The sequence below is a fragment of the Schistocerca gregaria genome, chromosome 8 (genome assembly GCF_023897955.1).
Source record: "Schistocerca gregaria isolate iqSchGreg1 chromosome 8, iqSchGreg1.2, whole genome shotgun sequence".
Classification (NCBI taxonomy): domain Eukaryota; kingdom Metazoa; phylum Arthropoda; class Insecta; order Orthoptera; family Acrididae; genus Schistocerca; species Schistocerca gregaria.
Window position 1 is genome coordinate 196,865,440 of NC_064927.1, and position 18,087 is coordinate 196,883,526.

The 18,087-nt window shown below is 42.1% G+C and overlaps 1 protein-coding gene across 1 annotated transcript in view; it reads right to left on the minus strand.

Moving 5' to 3' along the window:
• LOC126283945 (DNA repair protein RAD50) overlaps nucleotides 1-18,087 on the minus strand; it is a 238,345-nt gene that overhangs the window by 118,903 nt on the left and 101,355 nt on the right. The window contains exons 8-10 of the mRNA XM_049982352.1: nucleotides 10,959-11,112; nucleotides 8,951-9,050; nucleotides 3,629-3,768 (exon numbers count right to left, since the gene is read on the minus strand). Of these exons, the coding sequence (XP_049838309.1) occupies nucleotides 3,629-3,768; nucleotides 8,951-9,050; nucleotides 10,959-11,112 (394 nt within the window). The remainder of the gene's footprint in view (nucleotides 1-3,628; nucleotides 3,769-8,950; nucleotides 9,051-10,958; nucleotides 11,113-18,087) is intronic.

Sequence of the window (18,087 nt, forward strand, 5' to 3'; positions counted from 1 at the left end):
ATTAAAGTCACCAAGTAGCAGAATTTGGGGTGGTAGCTGTCCGGTAAGCTGAAGAAAGTCTACCCTGGTGACATCGAATGACGGAGGGACATAAATGGTACACAGAGAAAAAGTCAGGTGGGGAAGGAAAAGGCGAATTGCAACAGCTTGAAGATCGCTGGTCAGGGAGATGGGTTGACTATGAATGTCATCCTGTATGATTACATAACGCCCCCACGAGATGGAATGCTGACCTCAGGGGAAAGGTCGAAACGAACCGCGAAGAAATGTGAAAGCACATAGCGGTCTTGAGGGCGCAATTATGTTTCCTGAAGGCAGAGTACGAACGGATGTTGGGATGTTAAAAACAGCCATAAATCCTCTCTGTGGGACCAAAGGCCGCAAACATTCCATTGGAGGACAGTAGGGGTGTCACCTTGGCGGCTGCTGAGTTGCTACTACAGGGCACAGAAGCAGGAGAATCCTGCTCCACATGTTGACAGAAGCATCGGCTTGATTGTACTGTGTGTCTGTGGAGTCCAACATTGAAAAATGGTTGGTGGGGCGCACCGGTAACACGAAGGCTGGCCGGGCTGAGGTATCACGTGACAACACCGTCGATGAGGATCTTCGAGTCGGCGAAGGAGAAGACAGTTTGCCTTCAGTGGACTTCTTTGAGCCTTTCAGGTTAGAAGACGACTCAAGTATCCTTTGGCTGAAGGGATGTAGGAAGTCTTCACAGGAGTACTCCTTCCTTCGTTTCCATCCTACCGGTAGTGTAGCTGGTGGCTTCGCCCCTTGAGGCGAGAGTTTGATGGCTTGTTGCACAGCTGGACAGGGGCATGGCAATGCTACCTTGACAATGGTTGATTTCACAAACTCAGAGCTGAAGTTGAAGTCGCATGTCTGCGTGGTCATGTCCTTCATGGAGAGAAGGATAACAAGAACAGAACTATAGGCGCCAGATGCGAGAACTCAGTGTTTGCGACTAGCCAGGAACTCGCGAGCAACTGGGTACGGAACTTTTTTCTTTACCCAGATCTCTTGGACAGCCAGCTCATCAAGATACATGGGATAATCCAGAGAGGAGGCGGTACGGCCACCATTACGGCTGATACAGAGGGTAGAAGGAGACAGAAAGTCGCTCTCATGTGCATCCCTACCAATGGTTACACATTTGGCTGTGTGTCCAGAAGACGTTCTAGTGTGGTTGAAATGATGACACTGGTAGCAGTGCATCGGGTTCTGAATGTGCCGCCAAACTGTGATAATTTCATAGAGCAGCCTGGTGTGAACAACACCACAGGAAGAATTCAAAGTTCTACGTGCCTAGACACGAACATGGTAGCCGTGGAGAAGCGAGGCGGCAAGCTGTTGTTGTGCTTGAGAATAAGTAGTAGTCTCCAAAAGCAAAGTGCCATTCCATAAATCAGAGCAGGATTTCACAGGGCCAGCAATTGCATCAACACCTTTCTGAATAATAAACAGATTTACTGTGGTGAAGGACTGACCATCTTCAGTATGGAAATCGTGGTGCAGTGTGAAGGGTCTTTGAATGATTAGCCTTATTACGTATAGGTTTTGTAGGTGTTGATTGTGAAGGTGATTGGCTCATTGTGAAAAAATCCTTCATGATTGCCAGCATCTCTGATGGTGTGCTACTTTCAACTGGGGGCCCTCCTTCACAAGGGGATGCACCCACCTTAGGTGATTGTTCACACCTCCCGAACACAAGACAGAGGGCCCAATGGGTAATTTGGGAAGATAGCAGCCCAAGCAATCACCCCTCCTTGGGCCTGGCCTGTACGAAGGGATACATGTGAATCCAACCTGTTGACCCATGGCTGGGAATTACATGTTACCCAGTCACCTGTTATGCACCAGATGTGTGGGCTGGGCTTCAGGAGTTCACTGGGAGGAAGAAGAAAAAGAGGAACCTCAAATGCTGAAGAGGAGGAACGGGAGGAGAAGGAAACAAAGAAAGGAAAAGGGAGCAAAAACCAGTGGTGAGATTGTTCTTACATCAGGTACAGACAATGCAGGACATTGCCAATAACATTCCAGACATGTTCTCCAAGGGAGGGGAAAAAGAACAGCAAGAGGATAGACATGCAGCACAGAAGGGAAAAGATGCTGCAAAGACTGGGGCCCCGTGGTAGCCACGCATGAACCCGCCAAAGAGTGGCGAGCCCTCTGGGGAAAGCCATGGAATAATTCCATTTAAAATTGATCAGCATACATGTTAAGACATTTATCCCACTAGGAGACAAGAAGATCAATTCCTGTTCTGCAGAAAGTAGTCGGTTTCTGCTGGAACCACAAATGCACTCACTCTTGCACTTTCTCGTATGATAAAAACTGACATCCATGCATGTCTCTCTTCAGCTCACCAAAGATATGAAAAAACACGTTGAAGGATCCAAGCTGTACAGAGGACATCACAATGTTTCCCAATCAAATTGCTGAAGTGTGGACTTCGTCTGATTCGCAGAGTGCGTTATTGTGCAACAGGATGATTCTGCCCAACAGCATTCCTGGGCGTTTTGACTACATGATGGGACTCAGTTTCTGCAAAGTGTCTTTATAATACTGCACACTTGTTTTGGTTCCAGGACTGAGGAATTTGACAAGCAGAGGACCTCTGCAATTGAAAGAGGTGGTTATCATGATTCTACCAAACTTGAGTGAGCAACTTTAGATTTCTTTGGCAGGAGGAGATGAGGTATGTTTCCACTGCTGGCTTTGCTGTTTGACCTCGGTCTACTGGACAGAATCATCCTGTTGCATGATAATGCCTGTCCCCAAACCATCAATCGGACGAAGGCTATGATTCAGTGATTTAATTGGGAAACACTGCAACATTCTGCATACAGTCTATATCTTTCACAGTGTGATTTTCACATCTTTGGTGACATGGCGGAAGACATGTGGATGTTGGTTTCATTCGAACAACAAAGTGCAAGAGTGGGTTCAGTGGTGAGTGCCAGTGGCCAACTGTATTCTACGAACCAGAAATTGAGTGTCTTGTATCACAGTGGGATACACATCTTCAACATGTGTGGTGATTCGTTTTGAATGAAACCATTCCATGGTCTCCCTGTGGCATGTGTGTGGTTTGCATTTGACTGCCCCACATGTAAAGTCCCATCCACAGACCGAAGGCCATTGTATGATGGTTTGAAGAAAACTGGTTAGGTTTGTGGGGCTAGCCTGCTAACGGCCCCAATCTACACAAATGGAACTTATCTGCTATTAACTAAAGCTTTGGTCTTATTCTAGATCAGTTTGCCAAAAAAACTTGGCAACAACAATTCAGCCCACTTGAGGAAGAGAGCAACCAATGACACATTCTATGTCTCAGAACTTGGTGGGGCACTGCCTTGTGCTTTACATGCTGTAATAGGGCAGAAGCAAATACAAACAACATTAAGTAAAATAGGCACTATTAAATTCTTACACCTTAAGTCAGACCACATTCAGGAGAACTCACAGTATTATACGGATTTAAAAATTAATATGAATTTAGAACATTTCAGTGTCAAGCTCAAATCATAATGCAAGTGTAGTATCACCAAGGCACTTCAAAACAAAGGATGACATAAACATTGAAGAATATTTTAACAAAACATTGATTACTGTAATTTATTACCTGTTGCTCTCTTGATGCTGATCTCTAATTTCTTTTTTCAGCTGTTCTTCATCAAGTTCTTGACAAGCAGTTTCCCAGTTAGTTTTTGCTTGCTCCAGTTCTCTTCCTAATTTGACAAGTTCTTCACCAGATTTCTCTATCTATAAAACAAAACAACAAGCCAGTTTTTCAGCAGATGAGATTTTGGAAGCACCCAGGGTGTGTGGTAACATATGTTATTTTTAGCAAACAGCCTCTAAATTGATGACATATATTTTATTGAATAAAATGTTCTCGGGTTTCCAACCACATCAATTACTTAAAACTACATGAGCTTTCAGCCAAGCACTCCTTGGCCATTGTCAAGTGGTATGACTGCCAGTGGGCTGTTGGTGCACCTTTATATACGCTAGCTGTCATCTGTGACGTCACTGGGCCTGTGACATTGCCATATATGGGCACGTTTTGAGTCGACGTTCGATGTGCTCTCTTCGACTGCGCAATCGCTGGATCCCATGCAGCGCTAAGCTGCAAGCCACTGTCTCTATTCCCGTTGTTTGCGGTAATTTTTATTTCAATAGCTTCCTTTATTTAACTGTCCCAGAAGCCATTAGTGTGAGCCACGACAGAGGTATCATCAAATTTTATGTGGTGACCGTTTTCTAATGCATGCTCAGCTAACGCAGATTTCTCTTGATAGCTTAGGTGATAATACCTCTCATGTTCTTTCCTGCGTTGTTCCACAGTGCGCACTGTTTATCCGATGTACTTCTGGCCACGCTCACAAGGTATTTCGTAGACTCCAGGTGTTCTGAGACCTACTGCATCTTTAACTGGTCTCAGAAGCTGATGGATTTTCGTTGGAGGCCTGAACATTGATTTGATCTTATGTCTTTTCAACAGGTGGCTTATCTTGCCCGCCACAGAGCCACAGAATGGCAGCAAAGCAAGTTTCTTTTCCTGGCGATATCTCTGTCATGTCTCACACTAACGGCTTCTGGGACAGTTTAATAAAGGAAGCTATTGAAATAAAAATTACTGCAAACAAACTGAATAGAGACAGTGGCTTGCAGCTTAGTGCTGCGTGGGATCCAGCGATTGCGCAGTCGAAGAGGGCACATCGAACGTAGTCTCAAAACATGCCCATATATGGCAATGTCACAGCCACCAGTGACGTCACAGATGACAGCTAGCGTATATAAAAGTACAACAACAGCCCACTGGCAGTCATACCACCTGACAATGGCCAAGGAGTGCTTGGCCAAAAGCTCGTGTAGTTTTAAGCAATTGATGTGGTTGGAAACCCGAAAAGATTTTTTTCAATGTTATCGTTGCAAGACTCTGCATTCATACATATATTTTATTCTTTCTTTCTGTTATCAGTTTATAACATTTTCATCGTCACATGATGATTGCACTGCATTTACAGAATGAACTATTAATAAACTGTTGAATGTTTTGAGTGCCATGGCGCCAATGAAAGTGTCACAATTATTTCAGAAAACTTTAAATTTGATATGGTTACAAGTTAAATAACAAGTTTCATAATAAAGTCCAAGTCTAGTTATACAATAATTTCTATTGTGAGCATATTTTAAAGAGTGAATTATACCCTTCCTACCAAACAAAGGCAACGGCCGGAGGGGGAGGGTGTAAGGAAGAGAAAAGGAAATATATAATTATGGAGTGAAAATATAATTTCTTCTTGAATTATATACTATATTCTTTGCTCTGGTTTACTAAAACTGTTTATTCTTTACATCTTGGATAATGTATCCCACAAATGATACACAGTGAAACATCTGTTGGCAAATTGTTGAGAGATATCCTGTCATTCATCGGTTTCTGTATCTCTCTGAGGATATCTTATACCCAACATCACAACATGATAACTGAAGTATTCAGATACACATTATTTTCATGAAGTATCTTTTGTCATGTGCCTTATTGAATGGAAAATAAACCATTTTTGTAGAGATCATCTCTCACTATTGTCACTTTTATTTCTGCTATTTCTACTACTGAAATAAATTCCACAAGCTATCATAAAATGCATTATGCAGGCCATTTCTTAATATTACTAGTTATTCAATGCCCTATTAGATTTGAATATGGACCAAGGCCAAATTGACCCACTATATGCCTCTGATTTTTAACTTACTTTGACCATCCCTGAGAGAGAATTAAGATGGAGTCAGCTAGAAATGTTGCACATTCTACCTTGAATATCAGTTTTTGACATTTATCCAAAAAGGTTCTGCTACATCAATGCCACCTTTTTTCTCATGATTCTGGTCCATGCCCACTGAGCATCGACATTTCAACTCCATTCCATTCTAAGGCAATGTGAGTAATCTTGGCCTAGCAGTGAACTTCTTTTCTTTTTGGGAAAAAAATGCATATATTTTCCAGCACAATTTCATCTGCGCAGCATTTTAGTGAGTAGATTCCATCTACAATTAACGGCTCTGTGAAGTCTGAAAAATATCAATCTATGGTTCCCTAGATGTCTTCTCTGGCCTCAAAAATGGTTTCAAGAAAAAAAATTTCGTTAGATGCAGGAATGGGTAGAAATAAGACAAACAAAGTAATACAGTTGTTGCCAGATTGAAATTATATGCCACATGACACTATTCTCACCAGTAAAAGGATTATCTTAAACTATGAATCACCTGCTTCATTTCTTTTGCATTTATTATTTTTTTTAAAAACCTTGTGTTTTCAGTTGGGTAGGAAAATACAATAGTAAATATATTTTTCCGACAGATTTCTAGTCACATTGTTTAGCTTCTGCAAACTGCAGGTCCATCAACAACCTTGGAATTGTAGAGCAGAAATACCCGCATCTCATTGATAGAAATGAGTTGGTCAAACGATGGAAAATCCATGATGAAATAATTAAAATATTATGAAAAAGGTAGATTTCTAGTGATCATACAGTGGAGATGCTGAGTCGCAGACAAGCACATCAAAAGCCAAACGGCTTCTTCTGCATTGGACAACATACACAAACGCATGTCCATGCAAACTCAAGTCCCATTCGCATGTTCACTGTCTATGGCAGCTGAGGCGAGACTGCAAGCAGCAGTGGATGATGGGAGAAGCAATCTGGGTGGACAGGGAAAAGAGAAAGGAGGAGGCTGGAGAGTGGATAGCAGGGTAGGGGTGAGTGACAGTAAAATTCTGCTTGTGGGAGAATACAGAGACAAGGCAGGGAGAGGAGAGGGTAGGGCAGCTAGGTGCAGCAGTCAGCAGGTTGACCAAGGGCAGGGAGGGTTGGGGGGCACTGGGGACGGGTACAGGAAAAGGAGAGAAGTAAAAATACTTTGGGTGTGTTGGTGGAACAGAAGGTTGTGCGGTGTTGGAGAGGGAACTGGAAAGGGGATAGGTGGATAATGGATGGTGACTAATGAAGAAGGGTAAAGGGAAAGTAGGATATATTGCAGGAAGAGTTCCCACCTGCGCAATTCAGGAAAGCTGGCTTGGTAGGACAGATCAAGATGGTACAGGCTGTGGAATACTAATTGAGAATAACTTCTGTGATTCAGCATCTCTGCTATATGATGAGTAGCAATCGATCCTTTTCATAACACTGTGTAGAAACGGGTTACTTTGACAAAAAGTATCTCCCTTCGCTTTTTTCTTTACAAAAGATCAAAGTTTTTACTTTCTGCACTAATAAATTAAATGTCATGGTGATTTATTATCACTCACACACACACACACACACACACACACACACACACAGTTAAATATTAATTATAACCACAGATGGAATAATTTTTTGAGGCATCTCATAATTTTCAATCCCCACCCCTGTTCCATTGCAAAATTATACTCTTCTAGAGCCTGGAAAATATTGGCCACAACCTTCCCTGCATATGAAATCAGTTTCACCTCTTTTGCCACAGGACCACTACTTTTCCCCCTATTGCTTTGACAGCCATTTTATTTTTAAATTTAAATTGTGGGCCCATGCAACACCAACAGTAACAAACTGGCACATCAAATCAGTTGCATTCTTTTCAAATTGGGCAAAACATTGACGACTTACTGTCACATTTTCTTTTGACCAAAACTCAATATGTACAACATCCATCTTGCACATAACTGAGATGTGTCAATAATCTTAGTAGATGTGATACACAGTGAGATATGAACTAATAAAACCAACTAAAAAAAAATCACGCACCATACCTGACCACAATATCCCCATAGCATCTTAGGTTTTCTCAGTATGACTGATCATACGTTTTCAGTTTCTAACTGAGACAATGATATATGAGTGCAGTTTCTCATTACAATCTCCTTGTATGATTAAAAAAAGAAAGAAAGAAAGGAGGGCAAATGTTTTGTGAAATAATTTGTCTTCAAGTAATTTATTTACTTTATTCATTTATTCACGTTTGATAGATCTAGTATACAAGAGAATTGTATGGATATGGAATGAGTTATAATTATACATGAGAACAGTAGCCTACTTACAGATGCTAATAGAAAGTAAGAAGTAAAATCAGGGAATAATGACATACCTCTGAAAGATGCTCAAAATCATGTACAGTAAATGAGATGCCAATTGACAATTTAAAGTTTAAGGTTTAACTTAGATTTTGATGATGATGTTTGGTTTGTGGGGTGGTCAACTGTGCAGTCATCAGTGCCTGTACAAAGTCCCAACTTTTTGCAGTCCCATTTCTTAGACAATCCAATCTAGCCACTGTCACAAATGGTGATGATGAAGAAATGATGAGGGCAACACAAACAGCCATTCTCCGGGCACAGAAAATCCCCCACCTGGCCAGGAATCGAACACGGGACCCCCTGATCCAGAGGCAGCAATGCTAGCCACCAGATCACGAGAAGCGGACTACTTAGATTTTATATATGACATTAGAGGATATTTGCCCGGTGGAACTTTAAATTTTCATTAGCAACTCATATACTACACATGACTTTGAGCATCATTCAAAGACGTGTCAAATGTTTCTCTAATCTATTTTATCTCTTACTTTTTGACGAATCATTTCATAAAACATTTGACCCTTCTTTCTATTTTTTCTTTTGTCCTTAAACAACTTGATTACTTTCAAGCAATAATTTGTTTTCCTTTTTTTCAAGTTTCTCCCCCCCGCCCACCCCCCCCCCCCCCCCCCTTCAAACCAGACCGGATAATTTTATAACCCATTTTCCACTCTTTCATTGGTTATGAAAATTCAAATAAAAATTTTTCCTCAAATGACCTAATTTTTTCTTAAATTGCCATAACTCCTTTAAAGCAATTAAAATGCATTGTTTCATTCTACATGTACATCTAGTGCAACCATAAAAACAAATAGTACTTACATCTTCAATTTCTGTTTTGACACTCCATTCTTCAGCTTTATTATCTTCTGCTTGTCGTTTTTTTGAGGTGATTTCCTGCTCTAGCTTTGCTTTAGTGTCTCTAGTGAACAGAAACATAAGAGAAAGAAAAGATAATGTCCAATAGAACAAAAGAGAGTTAGATCCAGCAACATGAAACTCTGAAACACAAACACAGTGAGAGCATACAATATGGAGAAGGTAATGTAAATAATAAATTATATTATTCCACCAAGAAAAAGGAAATTTCAGGACAGAAGCTATTAAATTAAATACAAAATAACAAATGCTTCATCCTATTAACTGTTCAGTACATATTTTACTGCATGTGTTGTTGCACAATTTCAAACTACAGCTACAAATATAACATTAGTTCTGCTGTAAAACAGATAATTCACATATTTTGTGATGTACCTCTAAATTACATCAAGCACTGTCCTGTATGTAAACTGCACAGAATACTGAACTTCTACTCACAAGCTGAAGTAACCCAAAAGAAATTGTGGTCAACTCATAATAGAACTGTCAATGTAACAAGGTAGCTGCTGCAAGGGGGTGTTGGTTACTTGGACCAACATAGATGTGAATCTTTTTCTAAAAGCTTAAAAGACTTTGGAAAGATTGTTTGTGCTTTAATATCTGAGAATTCCTGACATACTGAAAGGCTTTGTAAATAAAAGCGAAACACGTCTGGTGTAATTCTTTTTAATTAGACTGCAGGCAGCTCAAGACAGATAACCTATAACAGATATTTGTAATTAGTTTGAAGTGATGCAGAGAGAATGCCACAGTATCTACGATACCCATGTAGGAGAGACCACTCCATCAACTAGTGAATATGATGGGTTGGAGTCTAGGGCACTGATACTTTTATCAGTCTCAATCAAAATGGAGTGTTGGATTCACAAGTCACAAATGTTAAACATGTAGAAATTACTTTCTTTACAACAACATGAATTAGGGCAGTCTTAAATGATCCTGTCCACTCTTCAATACCTCCTATATATGGTGAGTAGAATCTATTCTAATCCATATTACTATTATTCTAGCCTGTATCTTCTGATGTTTGATTGTTTTTACAAAACCTACTTTATTTGCTCTATTCTTAGAGCACTACCAGTTTCGATACAAATGATTTGATTTTGAAGTTCATGCCATCAGGAATTCACTTTAGCCTAAAGAATGACAAAACTCTCAATCATAACTTTGCTTCAGGGATATCTCTTCTGAAATACTGTACAAATCTTGCACAGCCACCACATACATCATATGACTAAGCCATTAAGGATGGGGAACTAGCAAGCAATCTGCCTAGACCTGCATGGACAAAATTCCTTAAATCTGCACTCAGGCTAGCCACTATATCAGAATAATAGTTGTTAACTCATTATGTACATTCTGTCTGTGTCTGGTTCACTCCCTGTCTTCTGCGTTAGGATGCTGCATGTTAACTTAGAAACATCTCTGTGTAACTTACAGAAGCTATAGCACTTTTCAGCAAAAAGCAATGGAACTTTTTCATTTTCCAATGCCTAACAGATTAATTCACGTCTCAAAATAACAATACATCACACTGTATGAATTTAGTTGAAGACAAAAATGACACTCCAAAAATTTGTCAGGAATAACTCTTTCCCTGTTACAGCTTACATCTTTTGTAACTATGTCTCTAATTCAGGATTTACAGATTCAAACAGTCACAACTAAAATACTGTACACAATCACATTTTTTGATATTCATAGTAAGACACTGCTGGCTCTGAAAAACATTAAGGTAATCAGCACAGATGTATCTACTAATGTCTAAAAGGATACGAGTAAATATTATTTCTTCATTTATCATCTTTTAGTCGAAAGTCAATGAATATGTTATGGTTCATGTATGAGTTACCATAAAAGATAAATCACGAATCTTAGCTGTTGTGATGAAATTTCAAAGTGTGAAAATAAGGTACATTGATTCCCTCAGTGAATAATTAAATCAACTTACCTAGCAGTATCTATTTTACTTTGAAGTTCCTGCTCTTCTCTTTGAAACCTGTTCCGTAACTGCTCGAACTGTACCTTTGACTCTCTTATTTTATCGTCGACTTGATGCATTAAATTTGAGACAAGAACTTCTGAAGAAAATGTATCTTCTTTTACTAAAAGAAGGGAAAAGAAAGTTCACACTGTGTAATTATCTCAAAAATTAGAATGCTTAAAATAACAGGAAAACCACACTAGAATTTGATCACTGCTTTCTTATACTCAGACTGACATACATACAAGTACTTAGTATGAAACAGGCCTTTGGCAACTGTCTGTAGCATGAGACTTTTTAAATGATGTCCTTCAAGAAAGAAAATGAGAGAGGTGCATCAACAATCATTACTACACATTACTGTACATGGCATTTTAGCGTATCATCACCTTTTCCAATATCATTGATCATATGCAGTCACTGGAGTGCAACATCAGCTTGATATTTCAGCAGTAAATATTCGCTTCAGATTGTCACTCATAATATTGTGACCCAGTCATAAGTAGAAGCCACAACTAAACCTTTTGGTAGTCAACAGGGGACATTGATGAGATGTGGGCAGGGAAGGAGAGGCACTTAAGAATATACGTGAAGTTCTCCAATGTTACACATTGTAACCATTATGAATATGGTCTAACATTCATAGCGAAAGTAACCAAACACGAGAAAATAGTCTGGATAGTTTCATCAATATGATGGATACTATAAATGTTGCAACTAAGTGCACTGGCTCACTGGTTGTGCAGACTATAAAGAAGGCTTTAAATAAATACAGGGACAGGAAGGTTAATAATTAGTCAAAATACTCGCTCATCACAAAAACTGCACAGAGAACATGTAACGACACATGAGAGAGAGAGAGAGAGAGAGAGAGAGAGAGAGAGAGAGAGAGAGAGAGAGAGAGAGAGAGAGAGAGAGAGAGAGGGAGGGAGGGGGGGGGGGGGGGGGGGGGGGAGGAAAAAGGCTCCACATTTACAACATGGTCTTTAGAGACTGAAATCGACCTTGGTTGGATAAGGATGGTGGGACAGATTACTCATGACCTATTGGAAAGGAATTTTTATTTTATAAACTGATAACCAATTTGGGGAAATCACAACGATGGATGTAAATCAGAACTCCATTCCCCTGAAGATGCATTCTTATAGAGAACTAGCACCTTTTTGGCTCAACAGATTTCTTTACTGCCTTGTAGTACACAGCAACGGCCTTGCCGCAGTGGATACACCGGTTCCCGTGGGATCACCGAAGCTAAGCGCTGTCGGGTGTGGTCGTCACTTGGATGGGTGACCATCCAGGCCACCATGCGCTGTTGCCATTTTTCAGGTTGCACTCAGCCTCATGATGCCAATCGAGGAGCTACTTGACTGAATAGTAGAGGCTTCGGTCAAGAATACCATCATAACGAGTGTGCTCCCTGCCGCCGTTGGATAAGCAGCTGCAGCAGCAAGTCGTATAACCCTAGCTTACTTATTTGTTAGATAGTTTAATTAATTTCTTTGCGTGTTTTTGGGTACTTGCATTGTTTAATTCATATATTTCGGGCGTATTATAGTATTTGACAGTTGTAGCATCACGCTTTAGTGTTTACTTCGTAGATTCTTATTCAAATTGCGTGCGAGTTTCGTATAGGAGGTGCAATTTCGAGTCTTAGTTACTGTAATCATAAATTCAGCAGATTGTAGCGCAGTCGTTAGGCATTTGTACAGGTTAGTTGATACATTCTTTGCGTGTTTCGCTTGCGTTATCTAGGCATGGACTCGTGTTTCGGCAACTGTTGTTCAACATCGATTAGAATGGACAGGGACTGCGATTGCTGTGTTCGGATGAGGGCTGACTTGGCATCCCTTCGCTCACAGCTGCAATCGGCGCTGACTTCGGTCGCGCAGCTTGAGGCTGTTGCCAATGGGCACCACTGTGGGGAGCCGGACTTGGGTATCACGGGGATGTCAACCTCGTCCCGTCTGTCCCCAGATCGGTCTGCCGCTGTGGTTGCCCCGGTTGCTGCCCGCAGTGGGGCTGAGCCCTCGCCTGTGGTTGATTGGGAGGTCGTTCCAAGGCGTAGCAGGCAGCGAAAGGCGTCCCTGGTGGCTAATCAGAAAGCCTCCCCGGTGCGTCTGACAAACCGGTTTCAGGCACTGTCTCTGGCTGAGACAGTGCCTGTCCTGTTTCAGAGGATCATTCTCAGCCTTCAAGGTCTGGGCAATCGCAGAGGGTGGGCTTACTGGTAGTTGGGAGCTCCAATGTTAGGCACGTAATGGGGGCCCCTTAGGGATACGGCGGCTAAGGAGGGGAAGAAATCCAGTGTGCACTCCGTGTGCATTCCGGGAGGAGTCATTCCTGATGTGGAAAGGGTCCTTCCGGATGCCATGAAGAGCACAGGGTGCAGCCAGCTGCAGGTGGTGGCACATGTCGGCACTAATGATGTGTGTCGCTTTGGATCTGAGGAAATTCTCTCTGGATTCCAGCGGCTATCTGATTTGGTGAAGGCTGCCGGTCTTGCTTACGAGATGAAGGCAGAGCTCACCATCTGCAGCATCGTTGACAGAACCGACTGCGGACCTTTGGTGCAGAGCCGGGTGGAGGGTCTGAATCAGAGGCTCAGACGGTTTTGCCACTGTATTGGCTGCAGATTCCTTGACTTGCGCCATAGGGTTCGGGTTCTGCTAAATAGGTCAGGAGTTCATTACACTCAGCTGGCGGCTACACGGGTAGAAGAGGCTGTGTGGCGTGGACTGGGCGGTTTTTTAGGTTAGAAGGCCTCGGGAAAGTGCGGGATGGGCTGCAATGTCAAAGGGTGCTTGGCAATTACAGGACGTGCTTGGATCAAGGAACAGTCGGAATTATAGTTGTAAATTGTTGTAGTTGCGCTGGAAAAGTCCCTGAGCTTCAAGCGCTAATAGAAAGCACAGAAGCTGATATCGTTATAGGTACAGAAAGCTGGCTAAAGCCTGAAATAAGTTCTGCAGAAATTTTTACGAAGTCTCAGACGGTGTTCAGGAAAGATAGATTGGGCAGAATTGGTGGTGGAGTGTTTGTGTCTGTCAGTAGTGGTTTATCTTGTAGTGAAGTCGAAGTAGATACTCCGTGCGAATTGGTATGGGTGGAGGTTATACTTAACAGCCGAATTAAGTTAATAATTGGCTCCTTCTACTGACATCCAGACTCCGATGATACAGTTGCGGAACAGTTCAGAGAAAGTTTGAGTCTCGTAACAAATAAATACCCCACTCATACGGTTATAGTTGGTGGGGACTTCAACCTACCCTCGGTATGTTGGCAAAAATACTTGTTCAAAACCGGTGGTAGGCAGAAAACGTCTTCCGAGATTGTCCTAAATGCTTTCTCCGAAAATTATTTCGAGCAGTTAGTCCACGAACCCACGCGAATTGTAAATGGTTGCGAAAACACACTTGACCTCTTAGCCACAAACAATCCAGAGCTGATAGAGAGCATCATGACTGATACAGGGATTAGTGATCACAAGGTCATTGTAGCTAGGCTCAGTACCATTTCTTCCAAATCCATCAGAAACAAACGCAAAATAATTTTATTTAAAAAAGCGGATAAAGTGCCACTAGAAGCCTTCCTAAAAGACAATTTCCATTCCTTCCGAACTGGCTATGCAAATGTAGACGAGATGTGGCTCAAATTCAAAGATATAGTAGCAGCAGCAATTGAGATATTCATACCTCATAAATTGGTAAAGAGATGGAACGGATCCCCCGTGGTACACAAAAAAGGTCCGAACGCTGTTGCAGAGGCAACGGAAAAAGCATGCGAAGTTCAGAAGAACGCGAAATCCCGAAGATGGGCTAAAATTTACAGACGCGCGAAATTTGGCACGTACTTCAATGCGAGATGCCTTTAATAGGTTCCACAACGAAACATTGTCTCGAAATTTGGTAGAAAATCCGAAGAAATTCTGGTCGTATGTAAAGTACACAAGCGGCAAGACGCAGTCAATACCTTCGCTGCGCAGTGCCGATGGTACTGTTATCGACGACTCTGCCGCTAAAGCAGAGTTATTGAACGCAGTTTTCTGAAATTCCTTCACCAGGGAAGACGAATGGAATATTCCAGAATTTGAAACACGAACATCTGCTAGCATGAGTTTCTTAGAAGTAGATACCTTAGGGGTTGCGAAGCAACTCAAATCACTTGATACGGGCAAGTCTTCAGGTCCAGATTGTATACCGATTAGGTTCCTTTCAGATTACGCTGATACTATAGCTCCCTACTTAGCACTCATATACAACCGCTCGCTCACCGATAGATCTGTACCTACAGATTGGAAAATTGCGCAGGTCGCACCAGTGTTCAAGAAGGATAGTAGGAGTAATCCATTTAACTACAGACCTATATCATTGACGTCGGTTTGCAGTAGGGTTTTGGAGCATATACTGTATTCAAACATTATGAATCACCTCGAAGGGAACGATCTATTGACACGTAATCAGCATGGCTTCAGAAAACATCGCTCTTGTGCAACGCAGCTAGCTCTTTATTCGCACGAAGTAATGGCCGTTATCGACAGGGGATCTCAAGTTGATTCCGTATTTCTAGATTTCCGGAAAGCTTTTGACACCGTTCCTCATAAGCGACTTCTAATGAAGCTGCGGAGCTATGGGGTATCGTCTCAGTTGTGCGACTGGATTCGTGATTTCCTGTCAGGAAGGTCGCAGTTCGTAGTAATAGACGGCAAATCATCGAGTAAAACTGAAGTGATATCAGGTGTTCCTCAGGGAAGCGTCCTGGGACCTCTACTGTTCCTGATCTATATAAATGAGCTGGGTGACAATCTTAGCAGTTCTCTTAGACTGTTCGCAGATGATGCTGTAATTTACCGTCGAGTAAGATCATCCGAAGACCAGTATCAGTTGCAAAGCGATTTAGAAAAGATTGCTGTATGGTGTGTCAGGTGGCACTTGACGCTAAATAACGAAAAGTGTGAGATGATCCACATGAGTTCCAAAAGAAATCCGTTGGAATTCGATTACTCGATAAATAGTACAATTCTCAAGGCTGTCAATTCAACTAAGTACCTGGGTGTTAAAATTACGAACAACTTCATTTGGAAGGACCACATAGATAATATTGTTGTGAAGGCGAGCCAAAGGTTGCGTTTCATCGGCAGGACACTTAGAAGATGCAACAAGTCCACTAAAGAGACAGCTTACACTACACTTGTTCGTCCTCTGTTAGGATATTGCTGCGAAATTTCAGTCCCCAACTTTCTCTTCCGAATGCGAAAATATTTTGTTGAGCCCAACCTACATAGGTAGGAATGATCATCAAAATAAAATAAGAGAAATCAGAGCTCGAACAGAAAGGTTTAGGTGTTCGTTTTTCCGCTCACTGTTCGGGAGTGTAATAGTAGAGAGATAGTATGATTGTGGTTCGATGAACCCTCTGCCAAGCACTTAAATGTGAATTGCAGAGTAGTCATGTAGATGTAGATAACGACCGGGAGAGCGGTGTGCTGACCCCGCACCCCTCCTATCCGCATCCTCCACTGAGGATGACAAGGCGGTCGGATGGTCCCGGTAGGCCACTCGTGGCCTGAAGACGGAGTGCTTTTTGCAGTACACAGTACCAGCCAAAATGCAGCCCCACTGTGAATGCTGTTCTCAAACACGGGACGAGTTTTTGATGCTTGTAAGCAGCCAGAAATTGCCCTGTCTGCTGCCAACCGATCGGCAGCTGTTGCAAATAGGTATGTTGGAAGAGTTCCAGGGAGTTGTATACTTGTGACACCTCTCCAGCGGATCCTGTCTCCTGTACACAGGATTTGTTATTGACTGTCCACCTGACTGCGAATGATGTGTTAATGGTAGATCTAGGCATCCTGTACAGGATGGATGGGGACCAGGGAGGACACAGGGTGGAGGACGCAGGGTATCATACTGATCTGCCTAACAAACAAGTTTGAAGTGTTGTGTTTCACTGAAACCAAAACTGAGCCAGTGGGACTCAGTTCACACGTTTTGGGGAAAGCTGTTTCATCCAGTGTCAAGAGCAGGCAAGCAAAAAAGGGCATGGGTTAGTCCATTGTCGGCATTCAAATGTACAGCCAGTGATGGTAACCCTTAGGGAAATGGCAGCAAGGGACTGGAAAGGACACCAGGTGCACTCAATTTGTAAGCTTGAGGGGGGAGGGGAGGGGGGGGGGGGCATTCAGCATGCTGAAGAGGTATCCCAGCAGCCATTGAGGGAACAGGGTTCAACCAACTGCACAAATTATGCCTGTCGTCTGGGCTCCAAGGTCATTTCCGGTCATTATAGCAACTGGAAGAGAAGGTCGAGAAGACCAGCATTGTGTGTTAAGTTTCAAAGAATGTGGACCTTTGGTTCCGAGTCGAGCAGGAAGACTGAACGAGAGACGGTTCTGTGACAAGCTAGGCTGCAACTTTCTGGACTTGATGAGAACTGTATGGTCTCCCTAAATTTGTCACACATCAGAGGCTGCCACGGAGATAGGTGACTGTGTGCGGGGTGCCACAAGGATTTTATAGATTAGGCAACTCTCCATCCAATCCAGATAACAACAGCTGCAGGAAACTCAGAAATGTCAGCGTAAGATCGAAAGAAATGCCTCCCACAGAAGAGATAATTTAAATCCTAATGGTGAGCTGCCGAAGCTTTCGCAACCAAGTGCCAGCGTTTGAAGAGCTCATGAAAAGCAATGAAGCTCACTCAATACTAGGTACAGCAACCTGGTTGAAACCTGAAATTGATAGCAGTGAGATTTTAGGGGAAAATTTATGTGTGTATCAAAAAGCTAGGCAGATGTGAAATGGAGGTGGTGTAGTTGTCAAGGTAGGTAAGAAACTCAAATCCAAGAGAAATTAAAGCTGTATGTGGGATTGATTGGGCAAGCCTCAGTTTCAGGGGTGGGCATAAAATGATAATTAGATCCTTTTATTGCCCACCAGACTCAATTCCTGAAGTAACCATGTAATCATCGGTGGAGACATTAATCGTCCTACGATTACCTGGGAAAATTGCAATTTTGTTAGCAGTGGGCATGATGAGATATCATGTGAAACTTTACTGAATGTCTTCTTTGATAACTATCGAGAAGAGATAGTTATGG